General features: G+C 47.1%; 2 protein-coding genes across 2 annotated transcripts in view; one reads left to right on the top strand and one right to left on the bottom strand.

The window, feature by feature from the left end:
* The window catches only part of SLC25A32 (solute carrier family 25 member 32), a 242,507-nt gene extending 227,563 nt beyond the window's left edge, over positions 1 to 14,944 (bottom strand). Inside the window, exons 1-2 of the mRNA XM_085605123.1 lie at positions 14,823 to 14,944; positions 14,035 to 14,202 (exon numbers count right to left, since the gene is read on the bottom strand). Coding sequence (XP_085461249.1) covers positions 14,035 to 14,185 — 151 coding nt within the window. The 5' untranslated portion in view covers positions 14,186 to 14,202; positions 14,823 to 14,944. The remainder of the gene's footprint in view (positions 1 to 14,034; positions 14,203 to 14,822) is intronic.
* Positions 14,945 to 15,327: 383 nt separating this feature from the next.
* Positions 15,328 to 27,219, top strand: part of DCAF13 (DDB1 and CUL4 associated factor 13) — a 350,429-nt gene continuing 338,537 nt past the window's right edge. Inside the window, exon 1 of the mRNA XM_085605122.1 lies at positions 15,328 to 15,566. Coding sequence (XP_085461248.1) covers positions 15,497 to 15,566 — 70 coding nt within the window. The 5' untranslated portion in view covers positions 15,328 to 15,496. The remainder of the gene's footprint in view (positions 15,567 to 27,219) is intronic.

Here is a 27,219-nt window from a genome sequence, read left to right as displayed (position 1 = left end):
CCCTCGTGCTTTCTTGGTTAAAAGCGCGCAAAGGCTCGTTTTGGCTTCTCTGACGCCCCATTGTTGCTCATACTGTGGGGCTGCATAATCATTCATAGGCTCTGCCTAGAGTGGATATTTTAAGCAAGCTTCCCCTCCCTCCACGTCCTACTTTGATTTTAACTCACCCTAGGTGAATTATTGGAGCTTGCTTGGGATTACCACTCCCCCCTGATCTCTTCCACTTACCTTTACCTACCTGGCCTGATCCTTGCGGCTGTAGGAAGTTCTCCAGGGTCAGTGATTCCACACTTGGTGTGCTACAATGTCTGAGTACTATGAGGAGGACTACAATTACTTTGAAGAGGAACCCTCTGGGTTTGTAGAGCAAGACCTCGTTGAGGCATTAGATGCGGGCGTTCAGCACTCCATGAATTCAGCACTGGTAAGGGCGATTGCACCCCTAAAACGTGATCTGTGCTCCTATGCCAAGCAACAAGGCTGGCTTCCCTCTTCAGGCTCTCGAGCTAGATCTGGGGGTAAAGGAAGGGCGAACCCCCATTCGGCGGATTTTGCTAAATTGGCCAAAACAATGGCGGAACAGGAGCGCTCTACTTCCAGTAGAGAAGCCATGATCACGGAGATTTCCCAAGAGGATGGTGATCAGGACACCTCCTCGGATCCTTCAACTGACCAGGAGGAGGCTCCTCGTCCCTCCAAAAAAGCCAGGAAGGAGAAACATTCTGAACCGGATCCGTCCCCTAAGGTCCTCACCTTTGAGCCCGCCGAGATTATCCATCCTAATTCAACGGCTTGGCTGCCACCCCAGGAAGTGGCAGATTATGTACACTCCCACCTGCGACAAGCGTTCGAGAAAGAAGTGCGGGCACGACTTCGGTCTGAGTGCCCTAGGCTTGATCTAGCTGACAAAGTGGCAGAAACGCCAGAGGTGGACCCATCAATGTTAACCTATCTAAAGAAGTATTCTAAGGACCCCAAGAAGGGCCTTTACAGATCTTGGCGATCCTGTCAGGATAAACTATTGGATGTATCTGGGCCCCTGACCAAAATTCTCGAGCTTGGCTTTAGGGCCAAAGAATCGTCCTGCACCATTGACCCGGATGAGCTGATTGGCTGGGCTCAGAGGGCGGTGTGCCAACTTGGCAAATTTCAACTGTGCACTTTCAGCGGAACGACACCGTTCCATTCTTTTAAAGTTGGATCCCAAATTTGCCGAGTTAGCCACATCGGAATCAGGACCCCTGGCTCAGGGCCTTTTGTTTGGTTAACCCTTCTTGAAGGAACTGACCAAATTTGTGGCCACCTTCAGCGGGCTGGATAAGGCCCAAGGCTCACACAGACAGGCGTTCCGCCCGGTTTTTGGCAGGGCCGGGCGGTTTCGTGGGCGCTCGTTCGGCCGAGGGAACTCTAAAGGCGCCCAGCGTGGCCAGCCGAGGGGAGGATATCAAGACAACTCCAATACCTCCTCCTTCTACCCCACTCGACGAGCCAGGAACAGGTTCCGCAAGGGTGGCAGATTTGGTGGCAACTCCAACAATCAACAAGATGCCGGAAACTCAGGTGAGCCTGATCCCTTATTCCGAGGTGATATTGGGGGGCAGAGTAGGCTGTTTTCTCAACAACTGGCGCAAGATCTCTCAGGATGCTTGGGTGTTAGAGACGGTTCAAGGGTACAAGCTAGAGCTGTACGATTCCCCATCACAGAGCATTCGCCCTCCCCCCCTGTCTTTTTCCCAACGAGATCAGACCTTTATCTCAGCAGAGATCATGTCCTTAATAAGGAAGGGCGAGATAGTGGTTTCCACTCTTCATCCTCAGGGTTTTCTAAGCAATGTCTTTCTAGTGGAGTAGAAAGGGGGTGGCTCCAGATTGGTGTTAAACCTCAAAGATTTCAATTTGTGGATTATTTACAGACACTATAAGATGGAAGGTATCCATCTATTACGCGATCTTCTCCAAGAAGGGGACTGGATGGTCCGGCTGGACCTGAAGGATGCGTATTTATCCATTCCCATCTTTACCCCTCATCATCGGTTTCTCCAATTTTTGTGGCAAGGGGCTTGCTACGAGTACAAAGTCCTCCCGTTCGGCCTGTCGTCAGCACCTTGGTGCTTCACAAAACTTCTGAGACCAGTGGTAGAGTCACTCAGAGCGCGGGGAGTCCGCCTCATAATATATCTAGACGACATCATCATTTTGGCGACAACCCCCCAGTTAGTTCAAATACACCTCAATTGGGCGATCAACCTGTTACAGAATTTGGGGTTCATTGTGAATCCACAGAAGTCAGTTCTGACTCCGTCCAAATCAATCGAGTTTCTAGGTTTCCTCGTCAATTCAGTGACTTGCCAGCTTCTGCTTCCGATGCAAAAAAATCAGGGCTATCAAACGGGAACTGAAGTCTACACTTCACAGGCAGACGATCTCCCTGAGATCATTGGCCCGTATAGTGGGATTGTTGGCATCTTCCATTCAGGCGATCTTCCCAGGCCCCCTTCACTACCGAGCCCTGCAGCGGCCCAAGATCCGCCATCTCCAAAGAGGCCTCAGTTACTCAGAACAGATTCCCCTCTCAGGCGAGGCGAGGCTGGAGATGAACTGGTGGTTAAACCACATGGAGGCCTGGAACGGCCGAGCGCTATTCAGATCAGCCCCGGATGTGATAATCGAATCCGATGCCAGCCGGTGGGGTTGGGGTGCCCGTTGCGGCCAGTTGTCCACGGGTGGTCGTTGGTTGCCGGAAGAACTACGTTTACATATCAACTGCCTGGAACTGTTAGCTGGTTCCTTTGCAATCCAATGTCTTTCTCCCCAGAAGACGGACTATTGTATCCTTCTTCGGATGGACAACGTATCGGCGGTGCGGTGCGGTATGTCAACAAACTGGGCGGTACCAAGTCCCGGATGTTGGCAGAAATTGCCAAAGATTTTTGGCACTACTGTCTTCAGAACAGAATCTCGGTCGTAGCGGAATATCTACCGGGCTGCAACAACGAGGTGGCAGATTAGCACTACCGCCATCTACAGGATTTCAGCGACTGGATGCGGTCTCCCAGAGTATTTCAGAACTTGAGCCACCTATGGGGTCCCTGTCGGATAGACTTGTTTGAGTCTCGCCTCAACAGACAGGTTCCCCAATTTTTCAGTTGGAGGCCGGACCCAGAAGCTCTGGCCACGGATGCATTTCTACAGGAATGGCCGGAGGACCTGTGTTACGCTTCCCCCCCCCCCCCCCCCCGTTTATGATGATCCCCAGGGTGCTAGCACGAGCCAGGGCTTATCGGGCGGAACTCATCTTGATCACTCCTTTGTGGAGAGCACAGGCGTGGTTCCCGGTCGTATTAGAAATGAGTTGTGCAGTCCCAGTTCTTCTTCCCCGGATGGAGAACCTACTGCTGGACCCTCATCAGAATCCTCATCCATTGGTGATATCGGGCCAACTTCCTCTAGTGGCCTGGCGGGTTTCAGGGACAGATGGAAAGTCCCAGGCCTTTCTCGCGAGGCTGACAGATTTATCACAGAGGCCTAGTCAGCCAACAAACATAAGAGATATGCTTCCTCTTGGAAGATTGGTGCTCTCAACGGGACCTGGATCCCTCTGCAGCACATGTCTCTTTAGTGGTAAATTTTCTGGCCTCCATGGCTTCCTCAGGTTTAGCATACAGAACAGTCAACAGCTTTCGTTCCGCCATATTGGTAGGTCAGTTGCCCTTAGAGGGCAAACCCATAGGTGAACACGCGTTAGTGTGTAAGCTGCTTAGAGGCATTCGAATGGTAAAACCTCCACGTCCTAAATATTCTCAGTTGTGGGATATCTCCATTGTTCTTAAATTCTTGGAAGCATGGCCTCCAAATAAATACTTATCCCGTAAGCAACTCTCTGCTAAGTTAACAATGTTACTATGTCTAATTTCTTGTAAAAGAGTCTCCGACGTACGGGCATTGGATTTAGCGGGGCGTAGATTTTCCCCAGAAGGAGTGACCTTTATCCTGTCCAGACGAACTAAATGTAACACTGCATCCATAACTTACCCAGCTTTTCCGAATAATCCCAAGCTGTGCGTGGTACAATGCATTAAAGATTACGAGGGGAGTACTGCAGAATTTCGTACTGATATGCAAGGTCAATTGTTGATTGCTCTGCAGAAACCTTTTCGCCCGGTGGCTCCGGCTACCTTGTCTCGATGGATGCGTTGGCTTATGGATGAAGCAGGGATTGATGTTTCCAAGTTTGGGGCACATTCAGCCCGTGGAGCGATGGCTTCGAAAGCATATTCATCAGGCGTTAGTCTGGCGGAAATCATGAACGCAGCTGACTGGTCTACTGAACATACTTTCAAAGCATTTTATTATAAGCCTATTGTGGATGTAGCTTCTGTTGTGGTGGCTAAGCTTTGAACAAGCATAATCGGAGCCTCCGGTCCTGACATAGAATTAAAAATTAGCGAGCATTCGTGACAAGAATTTTCAATTCTATTAAGGACAACGGAGGCGACGATTAGCCCACCCAGAGGACATTTTGTTGATCAAATATTGTCTGTTTAATCATGCTCGTATATTGCATAAGTTGATTGTTCCCTCCCTTTTGTGCTGGTTATGTACTGTTGACTTTCACCGAATGGTTGGCATGGCTTTTACGGGTTGTTGTTCTTTTATTTCAGGGACTGACGACAAATGAAGCCCGAATAGGGTTCAGCTGAGAGTGGCTGGTATGCAGTTCTTTGGTTTGCGCAAGAGTGAGTTACCTGGACCGGGATCCAGTTCGAGCTTGCAGCCCCGTTGGGCCCCCAGTTCTTGGTTGAAGAAGTCCCAGTCTACCGATGATCCTTCAGGAGCAGGTCGTGAATGGACTTAACTGTTATGTTTACTAAGAAAGAGGACTCTATGTTCACGCAGGGACCTTATGTACCCGGGGACTCTATGGTTCATCACATGGTTTTCTACTTGTATTTTCATTGGCTGCTGTGAGCTTCTAGTAAAGAAATGAGAAGCATAATCCTCGCCTCCGTTGTCCTTAATAGAATTGAAAATTCTTGTCACGAATGTTCGCAAATTTTTAATTCCGTTTCGATGGAGTTTAGCTTGAGATGATCGGAAGTCAGCCAGCGTTGGGTTTTGAGTAGGGTTGAGTTGAGTGAATTGATATCTTCAGGGGAGGAGATTTTCAGGTACAGTTGGGTGTCATCTGCATACATGTGATAGAGTAGGTTGGATGATTTGAGCATTTGTGTTAGGGCTCCATGAACAGATTGAAGAGCGTGGGTGAGAACGTGGACCCTTATGGGACCCCAAGAGTGATCGGAGTAGAGTTGAAGAGGGATTGATTGACTTTAAATCTTTGCGTTCTGTAGTGAAGAAACGAGGTAAACCAGTTTAACACTGATCCTGATGGATCTATCTTGCGTTCCAGTAAATCAAGCAGGTTGTCCTGTTTGACCGTATCAAAAGTTGCCGAGAGGTCAGGGAGGATTAGAAGGCATGCTTTGTTCCGATCCATCATTTTTAGAGTGCCATCCACTATGTGGGTAAGGGCCATTTCAGTGCTTTGTCCCTGATGAAAACCCGATTGGAATTGATTTAGAAGCTGGAATTGATCCATGTGGCTACATAGATGGACATGGACACATTTCTCTAGGAGCTTCGACAGAGTAGGAATGTTAGTGTTCGACTGAAGTTATTAAGGTCGTCTTGATAAGAGGAGCCAATTGAAAAGATAGGTTGAAAATGGGTGGAGCTTAAAGTCCATACCTGAATACAGCATGTCTCGAAGAGACAGCGCGGGCGCTGCCTAGGCAAGACCGAAAAATACATCTGTATGTGAAGGTGGTTTTAAAATTTTGTGTTTGAAAATGCCACTGATAGTGAAATTCCTTTGGAGCTGTCTTGTAACATCTTACAAGAGTAACTTTCAATTGGGAAGAGATAGAGATTTGGAGTTTGGGTTCCGTGAATTGAGGGTCTACAAATACGTCTGTCTGTGATGGTTGTTTTCAAATTGTGTTTGAAAATTCAATTTTTAGAACGTGGGCATTTTTCTTCTTTCCCATTCTGTGCCTCTGCCTGCCTGTGGAATTCAAGTCTGGTTTAGACTGACAGTTGGGCTGTTTGTGCATTCACTCAAGGCAGTCACACAAATGGAACTGAGGTGTGCCCTGCATATCCTGATAGCCCATCACCAGGCTGATGTGTCTTCCTGAGCTAGAGTGGTGGGAGGAGTTGTCACTGACACCTAAATAAGGCTGTGTCTGTCCTCACACAAAACTGTCTCTATCCCTCTTGTAGTGTGTCTGGAGCCAGGTCAAGGAAAGGCAGGGTCTTGTGCTCAACAAAGACTTTCCTTTGAAGTTTGCCTACTTCAAAGGCAGAAACTGGTATAAGTACTGGAGCTCTGACACCACAACTTTAGAACAGTTCTGGATCAAGAGGAATCTCTTCTACGAGGAGGAGCTGGAGAGCTGTCAGGAGGAATACTGCCCCCTTGCTGTGTTGCTTTGCTGGGTTGGCCTGCAGTTGCTGCATCTGTCTTGGAGAGGACTTTCATCCTGCTTCAGAAGATTGTCCAAGGGCTTGTGTGTGCTTGCCTCCTGTTAAGAAGTCTCAGGGACATCAAGGACTTCATCTCCATCTGCTGAACTCCTCTGCTGGAAGTTCTGACCTGCCAAGTAGTGCCATTTCCAGTACTGAGCCCTTGAAGGTGACTTCTGCTGCAAGAAGAAATGAAGATCCATGCATCGCCCTTCAGCGCTGTTTTTCCCGCTACAAGCTTGTTGTGCAGTTGAAAAACCAACAAAGTATTGCCGCGTTGCAACAAGAAAAAAAAAAATCACCAAAGCACCTGCTAGCGACCAGAATAACCACCACAGCCCAAGTCCAGAGCACCGTGTCTCTGACGTCCAAAACCCCGACTCTGACGTGGGCCCTGCTGTGCAACTGAAGGAATCGCCGCATCAACTGCTCGCGGCTGGAAGAATCAACTGCTCGCGGCTGGAAGAATCGACGCAGCGGCTGTTTCGCCGCATCGACTCCAGTGAGTCAGGATTTTTCATGCATCGCACCGGTGCGCCAAGTCTTCATCGATGCTGGGCTTCAGTAAGGAACCAAGGCCGCACGTCCAGAGAAACAACACATCCTGGAGAGGATATAGTCTTACGCCTAGAGCAGTCGACATCGGTGCTGGGGAAATGGGTTCGAGTCTCTGCAACGACGCTCAACATCCTGTGATTGTGGGCAAATCACTTAATCTCCCATGCCTAACAAAAAATGAATGTGTCTGTCTGTCTGTAACACAACTGATGCTCACGTAAAGCTCTCTGATACCTGATATACACGGGTCTAGTTCGCGCTATGAAATCTCTAAAAACAAACCTCCCCCCACAGTAAGAAACCGACGCATCATCTCCTCTCACAGTAAGGAACCAACACATCACATCTCTTGCGTAGCAGTTAGGAACCGATGCATCACCTCCCCCAGGTGCAAGGAACCGATGCATTACCTCTATTGGGAGCATGTAACCGACGCATCACCTTCCCTGCGAGTAAGGAACCAACCTATTTCTTCCTTTTCCGGCGCTACACCTCCTCTGCGCCCGTTTTCAACTTTGATTTTGACGCATCTTAGGTACTTTGTGCTAAAAGTGCAGCATCCAAAGTTCAATACGGACTGAACTGTTTTAAACCTTTAAAAATGATATTTTGATTTATGTATGTTGGATTTTTGTCGATTTGGTTTTGCTTGGTTTAGAAAAAGATTGGTTATTTTTCTAAACTGGTGTGGTGTCCATTTGTAGTGTTTTCACTGTGTTACTGTGTGTTTATTTACAAATGCTTTACACATTGCCTCTAAGATAAGCCTGGGTGCTCGTGCCAAGCTACCATTAGGGTGAGCAGGGGTTATATTACCTGTGTAATCCCTTTACACTGACAAGTAGGAAGGGTCCCTACTTGGACAGGGTGCAGCCACTGCCAACTAGCGACCCCCATTTCTACAAAGGTTTTCTCTATTTTTATTTATTTTCTCTCCCTCCCTCTGTCACAGCTTTTGGGTTTTGCTACTGCTGTGACACCTTTGGGTACTGTGCGCTCTTCAAAATTATTAAACTAAAGGCTTTTTTCTAACACAAATAATAATTGTAAATGTCTGTAAATATTTCAGAACATATCAAATTTAAAATGAAGCACATTTTTTGTAATCCTGAAGTGTACTGGAAACCAATATTTTAATACCATCAAAACAAACAAATCAATAGACTAGGTGATACCATTTCCACACATTGTTTGTGCGCTCTACAGTATTATCAGAAAAACTGTATGTCGGTACAAATGTAAACGTCAATTGAAAATGTGTAGTCTGTAATGGCAGTGCACTACCACACTATGCATTCTCTACTCGGCGCATTCTCTACTCCGCGCCTCCTCTCTACTCCACTCCACAACACTCCACTTAAGGCTTTTTTCTAGCACACAACACAATTTAAATGTACGTAAACTAACTGCGAAATTCAAAATTAGGAAATCACTAACTAAGCACTTTTTTTGCAATTCTGAAGTGTGCTGCTGGAAACAAATATTTTATCAAGATCAAAACAAATCAATACACTAGGTGATTCTATTTCCACACTGTTTGTGCACAGTATAGTTTTATCAGCAAAACCGTATGTTTTCAATTGAAAATGTGTTGTCTGTAATAGCAGTACACTACCACACCATGCATACTCCACTCTAAGGCACTCCACTCAACTCTATGCCACCCTATGCAGCTCTACTCCACTCTATGACATTCTACGTCCCCTCGACTCCACGGCACTCTACAACACTGCATGACACTCCTCTCCATGCCCCTCCACTCCACACTCTTCTCCCCTCACTTTAAGACATACTGAACAGCGGCCATGCTGTTGTACAACAGGGCTGAAAAACAATGGCTAAGCCAATAGCTCTCTCATAGGTGAGGCTATTGGCTCTGCCAAAGCTTGTTTTTGCTGTGCCTGTTCTCAGCAACCTCTGCCCCTCTAGTTAAGTCAGTACTATGTAGCTACCTTTATATTTTAGTTCTTCTATCCCCAAACTGGACTACCTCTACCTGCTAATGTAAACCACCCAGTTTGATCTCTGCCTGCCAAACACCAAAACAATTCCCAAATAGGTTATATGGAAAATATGCTGCATCTCTGGCGTTCAGTAACAACTCTTTTTAATCCTCGTTATCTGACAAAAAAATGTTTCCAGTCCTGCAAGCTTCAAACATGTTCTGCATTCATTTTTTCCTGGGTACTACTGTTGGGCCCAAACATCACAAGTGGAAAAACACCTTCCTTCTTCACTTTCAAGTCATCAAGTCAGTAAATATTCCCTATGGCGAAAAAATCTCCACAACCGTCACCCCTACCCTTAAAGGGGAACTCACCATTTCCATATTCAGAACAGGAAACAATCTCATACAGGCCACTGACCTGCACCTCACCACTTTTGATCGTCACTTCCCACCATTACTCTCCTCTTTAACTCCTCAGTACCATCAAACCCAATCTCCCCTAAACCCCCCTCCCAGACAAAACACCCTGAACCCATCCAATGACCCTCCCCGGACGACCCACGCTACAACTCATGGACATCCACCATCACTCATTACAATCTCACTACCCCTATCATCACACTCCGCCCTCAAACACCCACTACAATGGCTTCAACCGATACCACCAGGACCAGCAAACGCACAGTTAATAAACACATCAAGGCTGATCCTGAGCTAGGCAGATCAGACTCAAACTACAGTCTTTCCGTTACAGAACTCGCTACAGGCACCCCCCCCTCGACTTCAGGAGACCCGACTCTACCCTCGTAAACTATCCCCATCTCCACTACTGTCCTTATTCCACCTGCCCAAACCATCTCCATATCCAATGTCACCAATAATCCCTTCGACACTGACCTCCTTCAAACCACTGCACACTCTCCTTCCCCGGACCCACCACCACATGCCCAAACCGTCCCCACTCCTAATCCCAATGCAAATCCCCTGGACACTGGCTTCCTCCTAACAATTGCTCACTCTCCTCCCTTGGACCCAAGACCCATAACACCTCCTCACGTCCAATCTATTCCCACTCCTAATCCCAATGATACCATTTAATACCATAACCCAGTACTTTCTTGTTCCACAGACCGTAGTCATACACTGCTCCCGCTGAAGGCAAAATGCCCTTTGAGCTCACTTACCCAGTTGCTGACCCGAATGGAGCAGAAAATAGACTCCATAGCTGCAGATATCCTACACCTAAAAGAAGACCTTCCCAACAGGATTAAGCCACCTTGCTCACACACCTTCCATGGGCCACCAGTCCTATGAGGAATCAGGCACATCGACCTAGCTGAGCTCTCCGCCCCATTTCAGTACGATAAGCAGATGAGATCAATGACTCTTACCTCGCAATAAGCCAGAACACGGCGCCTTTCGCAATCCCAGTTATAGTGGGCACAAATAGAATCCCTAGACCTGTCCTCTCGCCCAGACCCCCTGCTCAATACACTTCTAAACATACAGCACACACCAACATTGAGGCTCCCCGTCCTCTATCGTGCATGCTCCTCAACTGTAGATCAGCAGTACAACACACCACAGATATTGCTGAAGCTATGCTCGCGGAAGAAAAAGACATCATATTCCTCACAGAATCCTGGCTCAATGACCATTCTACCCCATCCTAGACCTTCTCACCCCTTCAGGCTACAACATCATCAGACACGACAGACCGATCAAAACAGGTGGCGGTCTAGCTATCATTCACAAAGAAGGAATACAACTTACCACATTAAAATCTACAAAATATCTGACTCTTGAGTACCTAGGTGTTGAACTTACAGTCAAAGGCACCACGCCCATCAAATTTCACACCATCTACCATCCTCCTGGTGAATGTACCCTCTTTGCTGTACAACTAACCGACCTAATAATTTGTTTCTCCCTAACAGACACGGAAGACGTGTTCCTGGGTGACTTCAATAACCACTGGAACAACTCAGAAGACACCACAGCCCAGAACCTCTCCAGCCAGCTTGAAATTACCAACCTCAAACAACTCTGCAATGAACCAACACACAAAGGACCAACAACTGGATACGATCATCACCAAAAATGAGCTGGTTTCTCTAAGATCGATTTCTCCCATTGACTGGTCTGACCACCACCTCATACTCTTTAATATTGACTCACATGTCAGATACCAACCAATACAATCTGACAAACCTAAGCACTGGACCAGGAACATCAAAGAAGTCCCTATAACCGAACTAAAATCCAGGATTCATGCCCATCTACAACCACAGCCTTCCACTATGACGTCCGATGACCTCACAGCCCACTTTAATTCCACAATGACGGAGGTGTTAGATCAAGTAGTGCCACTCAAACATTTGAGATCTATCAAATCTAAATCCTGGTTCTACGTGGATCTTAATAACGAAAAACGACAACTCAGACAGTCGGAAAGGACTTGGAGACTAAACCCTTTGACTCTTCACCTAGCGCAACTTAGATCAGCCCGGTTGGCATATAAAAAACAATTTTTTAAAGAAAAGGCCTCTTTCTTCCGCAGCCAACTAGACCAGGCAAAGAACAGACAAAGCTAACTCTTCAACATTGTTAAAAGTCAAACAAATGGCACACCACCACAAGAAATAAAAGCCACCAAGGATCGATGGGAAGAAATCGCCAGCTTCTTCACAGATAAAGTCACAAAAATTGAGCAATCCTTCACCCAAACCTCAAATCCTGCCCCCCTTTAATCACCCTGGACCAAACAGATCAAAATCATACCACGGACAACCAGGTCTGGTTCCAACTGAAAAATTATGCTAATTCGTCGTACTTCGAACTCATGTCGGAAAACGAGGGCTTCAATATCATTGCAAGCTTAAAGCTTACTTCCCACACTATGGACCCCCTCCCATCCACAATAGTAAAAAACACTCAAGCACATCATTGCCCCTTTCTGGACAAAAATCATCAACTCCTCTCTCACATCGGGCTGTGTCCCAGACTCCCTTCAAGTAGGACAAATCACACCCATACTCAAGAAACCAGGGGCCGACCCCAACGAGCTCAACAACCTCAGACCTATCTCCAACCTCCTGTTCCTAGCTAAAACATTGGAGAAGTGCGTTCTCCAACAACTTAACATATTTGACTTGAACCTCCTCAACACCTTTCAATCGGGATTCAGGAAAGGTTGTCGCACCGAAACAGCGATGCTCAATATTTCAGATGATATCCACAGAGCCTTAGATGAAGGTAAAACCTGTCTCCTCATCCTTATTGACTTATCAGCGGCGTTCGACACAATAAATCATCCAGCTTTACTTGAGACTCTGAAGAGGCGCTCTGGCATTAATGGCACAGTACTAAAGTTGTTCACTTCCTTCCTTCAGCACCGTTCACAACAAATTAAAATCAACTCCTGCCTCTCTGTACCAACACGAGTTACACTTAGGATCGATCTTTGCGGGACCCTCTCACCATACCTCTTCATGGAACCCCTTACAATTATTCTGAAACAAGCAGGGGTTCAATACCACCTATACGCAGATATGACACAAATATACTACAAAATCAAATCACCCAGTGACGTCCGACACCTCAATATCACGCTAGCCAAGATCCAAACTTGGTTTAACGCAAACCACTTAAAGCTGAACCCAGACAAAACTGAATTATTACTGTTCTCTCCGAAAAGTAAGCACCGACCAATTCAAGACTGGCTCAAGAATCTTGGTGCTCTAAATTGCTCCCTTGTCTTATCCGACTTGGGGGCATATTATCAAGCATGGAGTTAAAATTATCGCCGCTACAGCGGCGATAATGGGCTTGATAATATGCACTTGAGAATTCCCATAGAAGCTCATGATGACACCAGAACATGGGCTTCTATGGGAATTCTCACAGGCATTTTATCAAGCCCATTATCGCCGCTTTAGCAGCAGTTTTCTGCCGCTAAAGCGGCGATAATTTTAACTCTGTTTCTTGATAATATGCCCCCCAGTAAAGTCACTAGGCATTACCCTAGATAAGAACTTGTCAATGAAGGACCACATCAAAAACTCTGCAAAAGGTGCGCTTTACACTAAAACACTTCAAGAAAATTAAACCTTTCATTTCTCAGGATGATCTCAAGACAATAATACAATCCAGAGTCCTTTCTAAACTGGTCTATGGAAACGCCATCCTAACAGGGACACCAAAAGCTCACCTAGCCCCACTAAGGTCAGTCCTTAACATGGCAGCTCGACTCATAACTGGTGTAAGAAGATTTGAACACATCACACCAACCCTCAACAGGTTTCCCATGGAAGATAGATGTATTTATAAACTGGCCTGCATCACACACAAGGCCCTTCACGCACATTCCCCCCCAAGTACCTAAACAGCAAACTGGTAAAAGCAGGAAAATCCAGAACTCTGAGAAGCACCAACTCACTTCTTCTCATCCCTCCAAAATTGAAAAGGAAAACAACTCTGTGCCGATCCTTTTCTGGTAACGTACCCACAATGTGGAGCACACTCCCTATAGACCTCAGATGCAACCCCTCCTTCTCCTGCTTCAAAAAGGACCTGAAACTCCTTCTCCTCAACCAATACTTTACCGACCAAGTCAACTAACCTAGGCATCAATAACCTATGGATTCCCCTCTCACTTGACCTTCAAGGATGGTGGTTATCTGGCTGTTTCAACCACCTACGTTTTTCTCCCCTTCACTGTATACATAAGTATTATGTCTTTGCTTCTATCTTCATGCATCCACATGTCCTGCGATGTAATGCAATTTATTTTCCTTTGTGTATGTAAAGCGCTCTGATACCCACGGGTCTAGCTAGCGCTATATAAATCTTTATAAATAAAAAATCACAACTTTAAACCACTACAGTTCTTACAAGCAACCGCGGAGGCATATCCCGTCTTAAATTGATGGTGACCATGGGCGTCACATAAAATAAACTAGAGGATTGAGAATGGTGAAAGAGGGATAGGTAAGAGACGTTACCTGCAAAGCGGATCTTGACGAGGTCCAAGGGGTGCAGTACCAGTGTGGACACCAAACCCCCGCTGAGGCCGGCCAGCAGATTCTCGTAGCGGACATGTCTGAAGAGAGACGGGCGCTCAGGAGCCGGGACGGAGGACTTCAGCACAGACATTCCCTATGTCTAGATCTCTGGAAAGAGAGGGGTTTAAGGCTGCACGAGGGTAAAAGCGCTTTTATCTGTAACGAAGGTATGAGCAACTCGGAACGGGGTGACTATTTAAACGAAAGCGAAACCATGAGGTGTTGACGCAGCCCGGCAGATAGCATGAGATGAGCAAGGAACTACTTTCTTGGAATTGTGACTGTGAAAATGGGTATATGCAGTGAAGCGTCAGACAATACGGGAGTGCTGCCAGGTGTACGAGATTTTTACTGGCACTGTGGGGATGGAGGTTACAGTTTACACATTTAGGAACATTGTGCTCTGAGACTGTACACCAATGCAGCTGACAGAAGGGCGCACGTTGCATCAGTCGCCTGCCTGACGTGACATTTAGCACACTAACCTTCATGGAGACGGAAGAAGGACAATGTGAGTTTGTCGGACGACTTCAGCTACGTCCATGCATGTTGCGAACAGCGTGAATCATCCATAACCAGGCATAACCAAACATAAACAACGCAGCCAGCAGATGTAAATTAAAATACTGTTTTCCATTTATCGATACGTGCAGGGAGTTGCGCTAGGTTTTGGTGCTGCGTTAGATATGAATTTTGGCAGTAACAATGCTCGCCAGAAGTACACGCACCTATGATGGAAATTGACTAACAAAAAACGTTGACACGTGCGCCATAATCATCGGCGTATAGAGCTACCCTTTCCGCTCTATGGTACAGTTTCTCTATTGTGGCGGTCGCTGTTGCGTTCCCTGTAGAAACAGCCTAGTTCAACTATAACCCGCGGTATCGCCCCGCCCCCCGTATACCATAAAACTAGAGAGAGGACTTTTACAGTAAGCAAATGCAATGGCTGTATTTTCAAAGCAACGTCTCACACATATTCTTTAAAAAAAAAACAGCGTTGACTCGTGCACCAGAAATTGGGCAGAAAAGAACAATAATTTTTCTAATAAAATGTTATTTTCAATTTAACTACATGCAGTTTCGAAACCCAATATTGTAATTTCTTTCATGGAAATTCCTGAAAAATAATAAACCAAAAATCTCCAGTATAGTGCAAAATATCCATCATGTTCTCAATAGAGTGAGAAACAGTGCTACATTCTGCTTTTCCTCGTTCGGCGGGCGCTCTGTTCATTGAAGTCGTTTCTGTTTAAGATGGCCGCTCCTCCAATGGACTCAAGTACCCACGTTTGCCAGTTCGCCTATGAATGGTCAGATCAGGGGATGAACCTTGACCCTTCCTGGCGCACGTTGTATACAGTAATGCCCACACAGTTACCCACGTTATCTGATTAACAGGATGAAGGTAAAGGTGCTGTGCCGAAATCCAGACGATTATATCAGAGAGACGAAGAAGGATCTGCATCGAGGTGAGGAAGGAAACTTCTTTTTGGAAGGGTTTCAGCTGGAACCTTGCACATTTTACAATGCACCTTCATGTTGAGGTTGTTAGTCTGGTTTCGTCTACACACCCTCTAGACAAAATATACTTAAGTGGCCTCTCTCGACTGACCTCCAAATTAATTCATTTTTATTTATGTAGATGGTCTTACCCTCCAAAAACCACTAAATGCTGCCCTCTTAGGAGACAAATAAGGTTGAGAGGCATATCTACAGAGAGAGAGAGAGAGAGAGAGGGAGATTTAGAGGGGGAGCGTTTAATGTGTTGTACGGTGTAATGCATAGCTGTCAAGTTTTCAGATTGCCTGTGTGACATTTCTTTAGTTTCATTTGGCGTTAGAGTAATATTGTACTTTCAAACGTGTGGCACTACGCTGTGCAGATATATCACACAACGCCTAAAACAAGCCAGTCCTATGTATTGGTGTTGTCAGTGCTTGCTCGCAGTATTCGTTTAATGAGTAATAATCGTCTTGTAGTGATTAATTAAGGTAGAAAATGTTTAAATACTGAAAATATGAGCCCATGAATTGAACATCACTAGATCTGTGGAAAAAGTAGAGTTACTTGTCTCATCTCGCTGACAGCCAGGAAACAAGCATTGGCGTAGCCAATAGGTCTCGCCCTTGGGACCTTATAAGTGTTTAGCCATGCAACAGTTGATGTTGTTGCACCAAGGATATTGTGCTGGATAACTAAACACTTATAAGGTCCCAAAGGTGAGACCTATTGGCTATGCCAATGCTTGTTCTAGATCGGAGCACGTTTTCCTTGAGTTGGTTTCTGAATGACCTGGTTGGTGGGGTTCAAATTTGGAATATCGGAGTATTGGCCCTCTCTGACTGACACCGCATGAGGGCTTTTGCGACCATTCACTGTTGGACTCGTGACACAGAGATTGGCTGCTAGGAGAGACCATATCATCTCCCACCATGTTGACCCCAATCTCAACTACCCTGTACCACTTTGACATAGACAATGAATGCTTGGAGTTGCACCTCAGCAACTGCCAGGCAGTGACAACAGTGCTCAGATCTGTCTGCTTCCATATCATAGGGACCAGTGTCTTTGAAAGGGACATAACTTCAGCTGTCTATTATCCCCTTAAGACAGTCTCACAAGAGTATTAGTAGAAATTCCAAAAATGCCAGCTTTCCCATGACAGGTGTGAGTTACTTCCCTGTTCAGTTGTTTTCGTGAAAGAGGACAGCGTGATAATTGTGTTCTAGAAAAATCCAGTTTTCACCTGTGAGGTCTCTATATCGAAGGCGTGAAGGACCTCTTAAGTCATTGTATTATGTTTTCTATGGTCTGACAACAGGATGGCAGGAGCAGTCAGAGGGGGAATGTTCCTTGCTTGCAGGAGGGTCTCTGGCACCCTTGGTACGCTACTAGACAGGGGCCATGCGCCTGCCCCAGACACACCTTCAGTACTGTGCCGAGCAACAAGGGAGAGAACGAGAAAAACACACGCACGCAGTGTGCAAAAAATGAGCAACTGCAGCTACTGAACCAAAAAGTTTGGTGACCATGACTTAAAAAAATCACACGCACGCCTGCTACTTCTGTCTTTGTTAACGCGTGTTGGAAAACAAGGCAGTATCTGTGAGACCTGCACAAATAACATGACTACATTTGTCCTTCACTGGGAACCAAACACCCAATTGTAGCGCCTAACTCTCAGAGGGTAGCGTTGCAGAGCAGTCTGAGGCTTACTCAAGGGAGGTGGTGTGGGCTGGTAATCACAACAATTTCAGGGTCAATAAGACCCGACCTCTACGCACTGTTGCTGCTGGTGAAAGTACCTATAAAAAGTTTTTTTCGTTTAAAAATAAATGAACTTGTCCTTATTTAACAATATCTGGACTTTGAAGGTCGTTGAGTATTTAAACAGTTGACAAAACTCTGCTTTGAATACGTTTCAATTTTATTCATTGAGTATCCAACGGATTCATCTTGTAATTCCAAATTCAAAAATAATAATATTTGCAGTGTTATTTATCTGTTTGCCCAATGCATTTCGAGCCTGACGGCTCTTCTTCAGGGGCTCAGTCTCTACAAAATAAACAAAGGTGTATATATTCTTTACATTGATGTAAATGCGTCACTTTTGCCAATACAATTAAGTTTAACATTAGAGTAAGTGGGTGAAACTGTTACTGTGGGTGCACAAAAAGGAGTAAACTAGGTTAATCCTCCACCGAATCGTGACTTTGTAAGAATAAAACAATGTGTTGTGACCCGTGAGAGAAATTCAGTAAATGTAGTGGAAAGAGAAAGAATATAGCGCGTGGTTGAAAATGATGGTACCTTAATTTTGAGTTTAAGGACTCGATGAATTGAAGGGGGTATCGGGATACCGGGGTTGCCCGTTCTGAAAGATAAAGTTATATCTTGATAAGATGGGTGAAGCCTTTAGAGGGCCTCAGTTAAACTCCTGGAAAATCTGACGGAACGGTCCTTACCAGGTTCGAGCCTGAAAGTGTTCTAATCCGATGTCTGTTATATAGACAGCGCAAGAAAACGGGAAGTGCTTCAAGGAGTCTTCGTCGTTCACTGATCTAGAGTAAGTAGCGCGTTAATAAGCGTCAGGTTTACTAACGATAGAGTGGAAATTTCGCGATGACTCGGGGTTTCGAAAAAGGTAAAAACTGACGAGGGTTTTTAATAAAAAAGAGTCGCCATCTTGGAACGTTTTGAGAAACGTCAGAGCGCAATGATAGAGAGAGAGTCTAAAGCTCTGCAGGAGGGGATACAAGATAGTTAGTTGAATACACGTGACATAACAAACATAACGGAACGAATAGTACTGTAAAGGAAACAGAAAAGTGATACATTTGAAAAATTATGTGTGTACAGAATATGCTGATAGGGTCCCTGGTATCCCGATACCCCCTTCAATTCATCGAGTCCTTAAACTCAAAATTAAGGTACCATCATTTTCAACCACGCGCTATATTCTTTCTCTTTCCACTACATTTACTGAATTTCTCTCACGGGTCACAACACATTGTTTTATTCTTACAAAGTCACGATTCGGTGGAGGATTAACCTAGTTTACTCCTTTTTGTGCACCCACAGTAACAGTTTCACCCACTTACTCTAATGTTAAACTAAATTTTATTGGCAAAAGTGACGCATTTACATCAATGTAAAGTATATATATCTTTGTTTATTTTGTAGAGACTGAGCCCCTGAAGAAGAGCCGTCAGGCTCGAAATGCATTGGGCAAACAGATAAATAACACTGCAAATATTATTATTTTTGAATTTGGAATTACAAGATGAATCCGTTGGATACTCAATGAATAAAATTGAAACGTATTCAAAGCAGAGTTTTGTCAACTGTTTAAATACTCAACGACCTTCAAAGTTCAGATATTGTTAAATAAGGACAAGTTCATTTATTTTTAAACGAAAAAAAACTTTTTATAGGTACTTTCACCAGCAGCAACAGTGCGTAGAGGTCGGGTCTTATTGACCCTGAAATTGTTGTGCATACTTAGGCATTTCTGACTGTTATTTGCCTCCTCTGCAGCACGCATAAACTAAGATAAAGCATTGTTGATTTTTTTCAAAAACCAGAGTGTGCCTCTCCCACCAATTTGTTGTGGGCTAGTAATCGCCATTTGCAGGTGCACAGAAATAACACTCAATAATTGATTGTCCAGTCTGTACTTTGCTTTATAAAAGTAAGAGTACATTTATTAAACCCACACACCACTCAATACTATGCACCAATTTACAAATATACATAAGCTGTTGGAATTACTTTGTGACATTGCATAACATCTCCACCCCTCCCGCAGGGGGGGTGGGGTCTTGTACCACCACTCCCATGTATGCACATCAACTTGCCCCCAATGCAGTCAGTTGAACATAACCTGGAGCGAGGGCCCTGCGCACTGGCACCATCCCAGTGGCGACCCACCCCATTACCTCAACAAGCATTAAAAAGGGGTAAACCTGCCTTGGTGACACATGAACCTGACTGAGCATCTCCTACTGGCCATAAAGTATGCACCTCTATATCTTAAAGGCTAGCAGTCTGGGGTCTTCACCTAAGCGCAGCAGCAAGAATCCATGTTTACGCACACTTTAGAATGACAGTACTCATTACCTTAGTGGATCATTTGAATGCATTGCAATTACAGCCCCTAAAGGCATCACAGGTGAAATCACAGGATTACGCATATACAGCCAGACACCCTAGCAGGACTGTCTGACAACATAACCCCACTTGGCTTATGACATCACCTTACACCAGCACATCACATTAAACAAATGAACTTCAGTCCCTCTGAAAGAAATAACTATTAGTAAATGCATTCCGGTGCAGTTACACCACTTCACCTCCAGGGGATGCCCTTCTCCAGGCATCCCCAACTCAGCCCTTCACTCAATGATGCACATCGTCGTACACCCTCGGCTGTAGACCATAAGTTCCAGCCCAGAAGGTGATAAATGCTGGCTGAGCCCTTGAGGGGTTATTATTTCAGATTTGAATTTGAATTTAAAGGTATTTATTGAGGGCTCGTACACCAGGCGGTTTCATGGCGCTTTTGAGGAGAGTGATTCCTGAGGGGGGGGGTGGAGCAGTTTAGATTTTAAAAGCTTGTGCAAACAAATAGGTTTTCAGGGTGCTAAGGAACTCCAGATAGGATGATGTTGATCTCATTTGGAAAGGTAGAGAATTCCAAAATTGCGGAGCAAGGACGGAGAACTTCGAGCCACCTATTCTGCTCTTCTTGAACCTGGGCACCATCAGGAGGGACTGAGAGGAAGATCGCAGTTGTCTGCTGGGGATATAGGATACAATTTTAGACATGATGAAAGATGGGGCTGTTTCCGCAAGGGCCTGGAACGTAATGCATCCCATCTTAAAGAGGGCCCTTTCTCTAATAGGGAGCCAGTGGAGGGATCTTAGAAGGGGAGAGGTGTGGTGAGATTTGGGCAAGCCGTAGACTAGGCGGGCAGCTTGGTTCTGCACCAATTGGAGCCGCCGGATGGCGTACGCGGGGGCACCGTTGTATAGGACATTCCTGTAATCTAGCCGGGAGAGAACCATGGCCATCAAAATCAGTTTAAGGGCTGAAAAAGAAAAAAATCGTGAAATTTTTCGAATGGTGCGCAAAGTAAAAAAACAAGAGGAAACCACCGTGCTGATCTGAGAGTGTAGGGTGAGTTGTTGATTGAGGGTGATCCCCAGTGTCTTGACAGAGGAAGAGGGAGAAGGGGGGGACCGAAAGAGGGGGGCCAAAGAATGGGAGACCAAGGGTTGAGTTTACCGCCAGTGAGTAGAAGCTCGGTCTTGTCAGGGTTGAGCTTAAGATGGTTAAAGCTCATCCAATCCCTGATAAAGACCATCACCGAATGAAAGTTGTGAATAGAATCGGGAGAATCAGAAAGGTTAAAAATGAGCTGGAGGTCATAGGGGTAGTTAAACACCGTGACCTCCATCCTCTGTAGAGCAGAGATAAGCGGAAAAATGTACAAATTAAAAAGAAGGGGGGAAAGAGAAGAGCCCTGACGGACGCCGCATCGCACTTTGTGGGCCTCGGAGGAAAAATTCGCCAGATGAACTGCCTGTGACCGGTCGCTCAAGAATGAGCTGAGCCAGGTAAGGGCGGAACCTCCAATGCCAGCCGCCTCGACACGGGAGAGAAGGATGGTGTGGTCCACCGCGTCGAAGGCGGCTGATAAGTCGAGAAGAACCAGTGCCTGTAGAAGATTAGCATCTTGTCCCTCTCTGAGTGTGTCTAAAACAGAGACCACTACTTTTTTGGTGGAGTGGAGGGGGTGGAACCCTGCTTGGCATGGTGAAAGGTAGCCGCTGTCCTCGATGAAAGAGCTAAAGATTTTAGTGACGTATCGTTCGAGAACTTTGGCCAGGTAGGGGAGAAGAGAAATGGGCCGATAGTTTACTAGCGCTGTTGGAACTGCGCCTGGTTTTTTCAGAATTGTAATGATGGTAGCTGATTTGTGGCTTGGAGGAACAGTGCCTGACTTAAGGGTCTCGTTGAGAAAGGTGAGCGGGGGGAAGGGCAAATAAGGAAGATGTCTCGCAAGATGTAAGCCGGGCAGATGTCGGAAGGAGATCCAGATTTGACACACGGGAGTAAGGAAAGGAAGATATCTTTAGACAGCGGGGCTATAAGGTCAAGGTGGGAGGTGTTCAGAGGGGGATCAGGGTTGAGGAAGGCTGGGGAGGGAGGAGGAATGTTGGCCTTGATATCTGCAATTTTGTTAATAAAAAAGTTATTCAGGGAGTCACACAGGGACTGGGAAGGTACTGGCTTGGGTGTGGTCCTGTCTGAAGAGGCTAATTCGAAAACTGTGGCAAAAATTTCTCTGGGTTGATTCTCTGGCCGGAGGATTTTATTCGAGAAATAACAGGTTTTGGCATCAAGAATGGCTTTCTTGTACTCTACCTGGGTGGAGGAGTACAATAATTTGGTAGCAGTGCAGTACGTGCGTCTCCACACACGCTCTGCACGGCGGGTAGCCAGTTTTTTTTCTCCTTAAGTTCCGGGGTGAACCATTTGTTGACGTCGTGAGCGCGTCTTACTCTGATGCGTCTTAGGGGTGCCACCTGGTCGCAGGCATTAGACAGCCATTTATTGAGGGTTTCTGCCTGAAGCGGTATGGCCTGGTCCTCTATAGCTGGGCTAGAGGCTAATAGAGAGGAACAGAGCAGTTGGAAGTCGAATTTGCCCCAGTTGCGAGCCCAGGTGTTCTTGGGCAGGGGGGGTTTAGTGGTCAGACTAGAATCCAAAAAGAAGGTAATTAAATGGTGGTCAGACCACAAACACGGGGTAACAGTGGGAGCATGAATAGGGGTGTTGAGGGACCAGACTTGGTCCAATATATGGCCCTGGACGTGGGTGGGGGTGTGGATGTGGGATATAAAACTCAAGCTTTGAAGTGATTCCGTGAAATCTTTGGAGGGGGCATCTTCTGCCGGGTCGAATGGCCAGAAATTGAAGTCACCAAGTACCAGGACTGCCGAGTTGTTGACGGCTAATGTAGCTAGCAAGTCCTGGAAGGCTGAAAGAAAGTACGGCATATTTTTGGGAGGTCGATACATCAGGACACATGTGATAGGTGTCTGGAAAGAGTTAGAACGTGCAACTAAGTAGTCTTACTTCTGGGATTGGGGTGTGGGATAGTAGTTGAAAATGTAAATCTGAGCAGATGATCAAAGCAACTCCCCCTCCTGCTTTGCCGGGGGGTCGGTTGGCCCGAAAGGCATAGTAAGAGGAGGGCAGAGCAGCGAGCAGATTAGGCAGGGAGTCCTGGCAAAACCAGGTTTCCGTGAGAAACGGTAGGTTAGGTTTCTGGGAATCCAGGAGAGTGAACAGGTCGAGATGATGTTTTACTGCCGACCGAGTGTTTAATAGGGAGGCAGAGATTGTCGGTCTGTCACTTACTTGAAGAGTGGAAGATCTTGTGCCGGTGGAAGGTCGTGTTGATGAGGGCAAGTTGGGTGGTAGAGAGGGTAGGGGATGGGTACTTAAGATCCCGGCCTCTATGATATGGTCCAGCGCAACTTGATTCAGGTCCCAAGGGCTTTGATGGGCACATAATGTTTTAGGGGGGTAGGAAACAAAATGGGCATGGTGTTGAGCCCCTGGCCCCGGCTGGGCGCGGACGGGCTTGCCTTCGGCGCGCTGACGGCGCGTCTGCTGCGCTCGTCCGCTGCGCGTCTGAGAGGTGCACATTATAGGATGAGATGCCCCAGGAAACTTATGGGGGTCTGTTCTCCTTTCTGCTGGGGGAGGCTGCGGTGCTCCTGCAGCCCCCATGCACTCCCTTTCACCCATGAGGGTGACCCCCTCCTCTGGGGGCCACCAGGCGCCAAAAACGAGGTTCTCCCCATGCCTTGCAAGGCATTATGGTGCGCTTTGAGCTCCTTCCTTCGCATAACAGACGAGCGGCTCTCCCGCTGTGCCGGGGAGAGCCGCGCTGGTGGTGCCGGCGGCTTCGCCGCTTCTTCTCCCTCCGGTGGGGGGCCCGGTCCCACCCGGACCTCCAGGTGCTGCTAGGCGACTCGGGGAGCCCACCCCCGGCCGCTCATTCTGGTTTCTGGGGCCCGGTCCCACCCAGGCCCCTCGCGCCTCCTTACTTTGTGTTCGGGGTCCCGGTCCCACCCGGGACCCCGCATGCCTCCGTGATGGAGGGCAGCCTGGGGAGCCCACCCCTGGCTGTCCCCGCCCGGCCAGCACCCTCGCGTGCTGCCGCGGGAGCCAGCATGACACTTCTCATCTGCCCGCTCCAGCGGGCAGGCACGCCGCATCCTCCATGGAGCGGTTCTTTGGGGGAGTGCGACGGCACTTCCCCCCCACCTTCTCCACCCTCGGGGCCCGGGAATGGGGTCCCGGGCCCCTGAACATCTTAGGGGGGGGCGCGATGGCGCTCCCCCCTCACTCGGCATCGGTGGGGGCCAGGGTGGGCTCCTGGCCCCCTGCCAAGGGCCACCATCCCTGGGAGCGCGACGGCGCTCTCCCTCTTTCAGCGGGGGCCAGGGTGGGCTCCTGGCATCCCACGGGGGAACCTTCACGGGGTGCGCGACGGCACACCGACTTTCCTTCCTTGGGGGGCAGCCCCCGGGACCTGACCCACCCCGGGGGCAGTTTCAAGACCGGCTGCGGAGCCCCACGTTCTTCTTCGTCGTCGGTCCCAGCAAAGGTCAAAGGTCGTGTACCTTCTTGGGGGCATATCTCAGCCCCCAGGGGTCCGATCTCCTCAATTTTAGCGTCTTCTCGCTCCTGGTGGCGCCCCCCAGCCACTGGGAGCACTCTCCTTTGCCCTCCGGGTCTCCAAGAGGCTGCCTTTTGCAGGGAATGGTCTTCACTGGCTCCCTGCGCCAGCCTTTCGCCTGGCTCTTGTTCTGTGCCTCTCTTCTCCCTGCGCAGAGGCCACTGCTCCTGCGCACCGGTCCTGGGCTCTTCTTCTGGTGCTGTTAGGCTCCTGGGGGCAGTCAAGGGGTCTCTCCTTCCAACTGCCCTTTGCGCCAGGCTCCAGCACCTTCATCCTCAGCCGACCGCACCCCAGAGAGACCTTCTCTTCCTGTGCAAGCACTTTTTAAAAGTTGAGTAGGGGGCTGGCAGGAAGTCCCTGTTGGTCCTATCAAACAGCGACACATCACTTTCCTGCCCCTGCTCCCTCCTTCTTGTCCAGCCTCTGGATTTGTTCAAAATGGCGTCGTCCAGTGTCTCTAACCACATGGCCTCTGAAACCCAACTCCTTCCCTCCTTGGTGCAGCCTGGTGCCTGGCACCCAGCGACAGCAGTTGATGGATTGGCCTGCAGCCCCACCCATCTGCTGAGGTCAGCCCTCAACCTGGGTCTGGTCATGGCTGGCTCAGAGAAATATGACCGTTCTGGATGACCCAAAAGCAGTACAAATATGACTTTGGACTCTGCAGAATACTTCTTTTCACATTTGCTACAGTGGACTTAAGTGCGTGTCTGGAATCTGTAGGCCTAATTGAAGTTAATCTAGCCCCTGGCTCCACATTCCCATAGGGGAATAAGGAAGTGAAAACACAGTAAAAGACACTGACTTTCCCTGGCATGTCTCTTCCAGCCTGAGTTCACTGTGGGCGAGTCCCAACTTATGAGGCTCTCCCACCGTAAAAGCTCAACAATGAGGTGCTCAAAAAGCGAAAAATCCGGGCGGCCCACAGTGTCAGAACCACCTTCTAACAACGCGTAAGATAGTTCGGAAGGTTAACGCAGTTACTGCAGAGAACTGTAAATTGTAGGCCACAGGTTTGAAGACTGGTGGATGATTTTGTTAACCAAACATAAGTTCTCCATCCTTTCATCCACACGAAGTTGTTATGAGTATCACTTAGATATGGAATACTACTACCAATGTGAGAATAATAACAATAACTAAGATACACAAAGCAAGGTCGTCCCCATTCTCATGCAGAATATCTGCATATTGGGGTGAAGGGGCAGGTACAAATAATCATTTGTGCCTAGAAATAAAGAATTTGGGTTTCTAACACGTGCCCGTCATATAGTCGCATAACTTTTATTTTTTAAAACAAAAAAACACCCTTCTTCTTGTAAAAGTCCCCCCCCAATCCTGGACAATTCTGTACATTACACGGACTGGAGAATCACTGGTACAGGGTGGGGTACTTTTACAACTCTGGTTTAAGAATGTATGATGCAAGCTAAATACGTGTATTTATAATTGTATGTATTGTGCACTATTTTTAAATCATACACAATTAAATATATTATTACCACTACATTTACAAAGCAAAACACTTTATTAAAGAACCAAGCGGAAAAAAAGTTCCAAGTTTAGGTACATGGGAAGTCTGCTCGAGCCAGGAAGAGAAAGGGGGTGGTTTACCCCTGCTCAGGCAGTGCTGCTGCAGAGACTGAATACTCACTGTATTGTGTCTCCGGCTCTCCATTAGTGAGTGCTGAGACCGGGACCTATCAGAGGAGCGGCACTTGCTCTACTCTTAAAGGGCCCGCACCCGGTTTGTGAGGCTGCAAACACTGCGAGCGCCTGCACTTTCTTCCCCATGGCAACCACTGGCATCTTATTTAGACCCCGCTGCAGCGGCCCGGACATCGCCACCAGTGCTGGAAAGGCTCATGCATGCCATCTCGGCATTGTTCTGGTATGCTGATTCATGTTAAGGTTTGTGTAGCACCCGTGGCAGCCTGGGGCTGCTTCTAAGCGCTGAAGACCAGGTCGAATCGTCAGGTGCGCGCAAGAGTAGAGCAGCTACGGTATTCTTCTCGGATGAGTGCGTAACGTGATGAAAATGTGGTATTTTGAAACGCGCAGAGCTACTGGAAGCAGGCACATGAGCACAGTAAATATAAAGCGAATCTCTGCCATTCTGGGAGACATTTCCTTTCACATCGAATTGAGTATTTGTCGGTAAGTGATGTGAGAGGACTGGAACTTTTAAGGGGAAAGCAGGCACTCGGTGACACTAACTAGCTGTACTTTTCTATTTCAAGCTCTGGTGTAAGCAAACAATCACTTTTCCCACACCAACTACAGGTGGACTCAACTTTAGACTAATCAAGCAAGCGCGCGTCTAGATCAGCGTTTGACTTCCCAAAAATGAGAGAGGGGGGTTGCTTTCGGTGCAGTGAAGTGATTTAGTGAGCGTGCTTCCAGCGGCGAGTAGATATTGAATGTATTCACGCTCCCTAAATCACTTCACTGCACCGAAAGCAACCCCCCTCCTTCAGAAAGACACTCGCCGCCCAGCTAGAAGGACTTCTGAGCGCCTATTTAATGGAATGCAGAGCAGTGCAGCTCGTCCATTCATTCATTCATCGGGAAACTAGTGTCTAGAGGCAACACTGCTGACAGTGGATCTGGGGCAGCTAGGCTTTTCCAGCGCTGTGTGATCTTGGCTAAATCAATATGCAACTGTGCTTGCTGACTTATCCAACACATCACGGCCGTACACCATTTTAGCGTCACATGAAGGAAAAAAATATCGGCGTAACAACAAAGTAGTTAATAATAATAATAACACAATACAAAATAGTATGCAAATATACAATGCATTCCACAGACAAACACATGCAATTGTTTAAAAAGTGCAGCAAGCAAAACCTACTGTGTCACG

The sequence above is a fragment of the Triturus cristatus genome, chromosome 5_1 (genome assembly GCF_964204655.1).
Source record: "Triturus cristatus chromosome 5_1, aTriCri1.1, whole genome shotgun sequence".
NCBI classification, from domain to species: Eukaryota; Metazoa; Chordata; class Amphibia; order Caudata; family Salamandridae; genus Triturus; species Triturus cristatus.
Note: the sequence above shows the minus strand (reverse complement) of the source record. Positions and strands in the feature narration are given on the sequence as shown.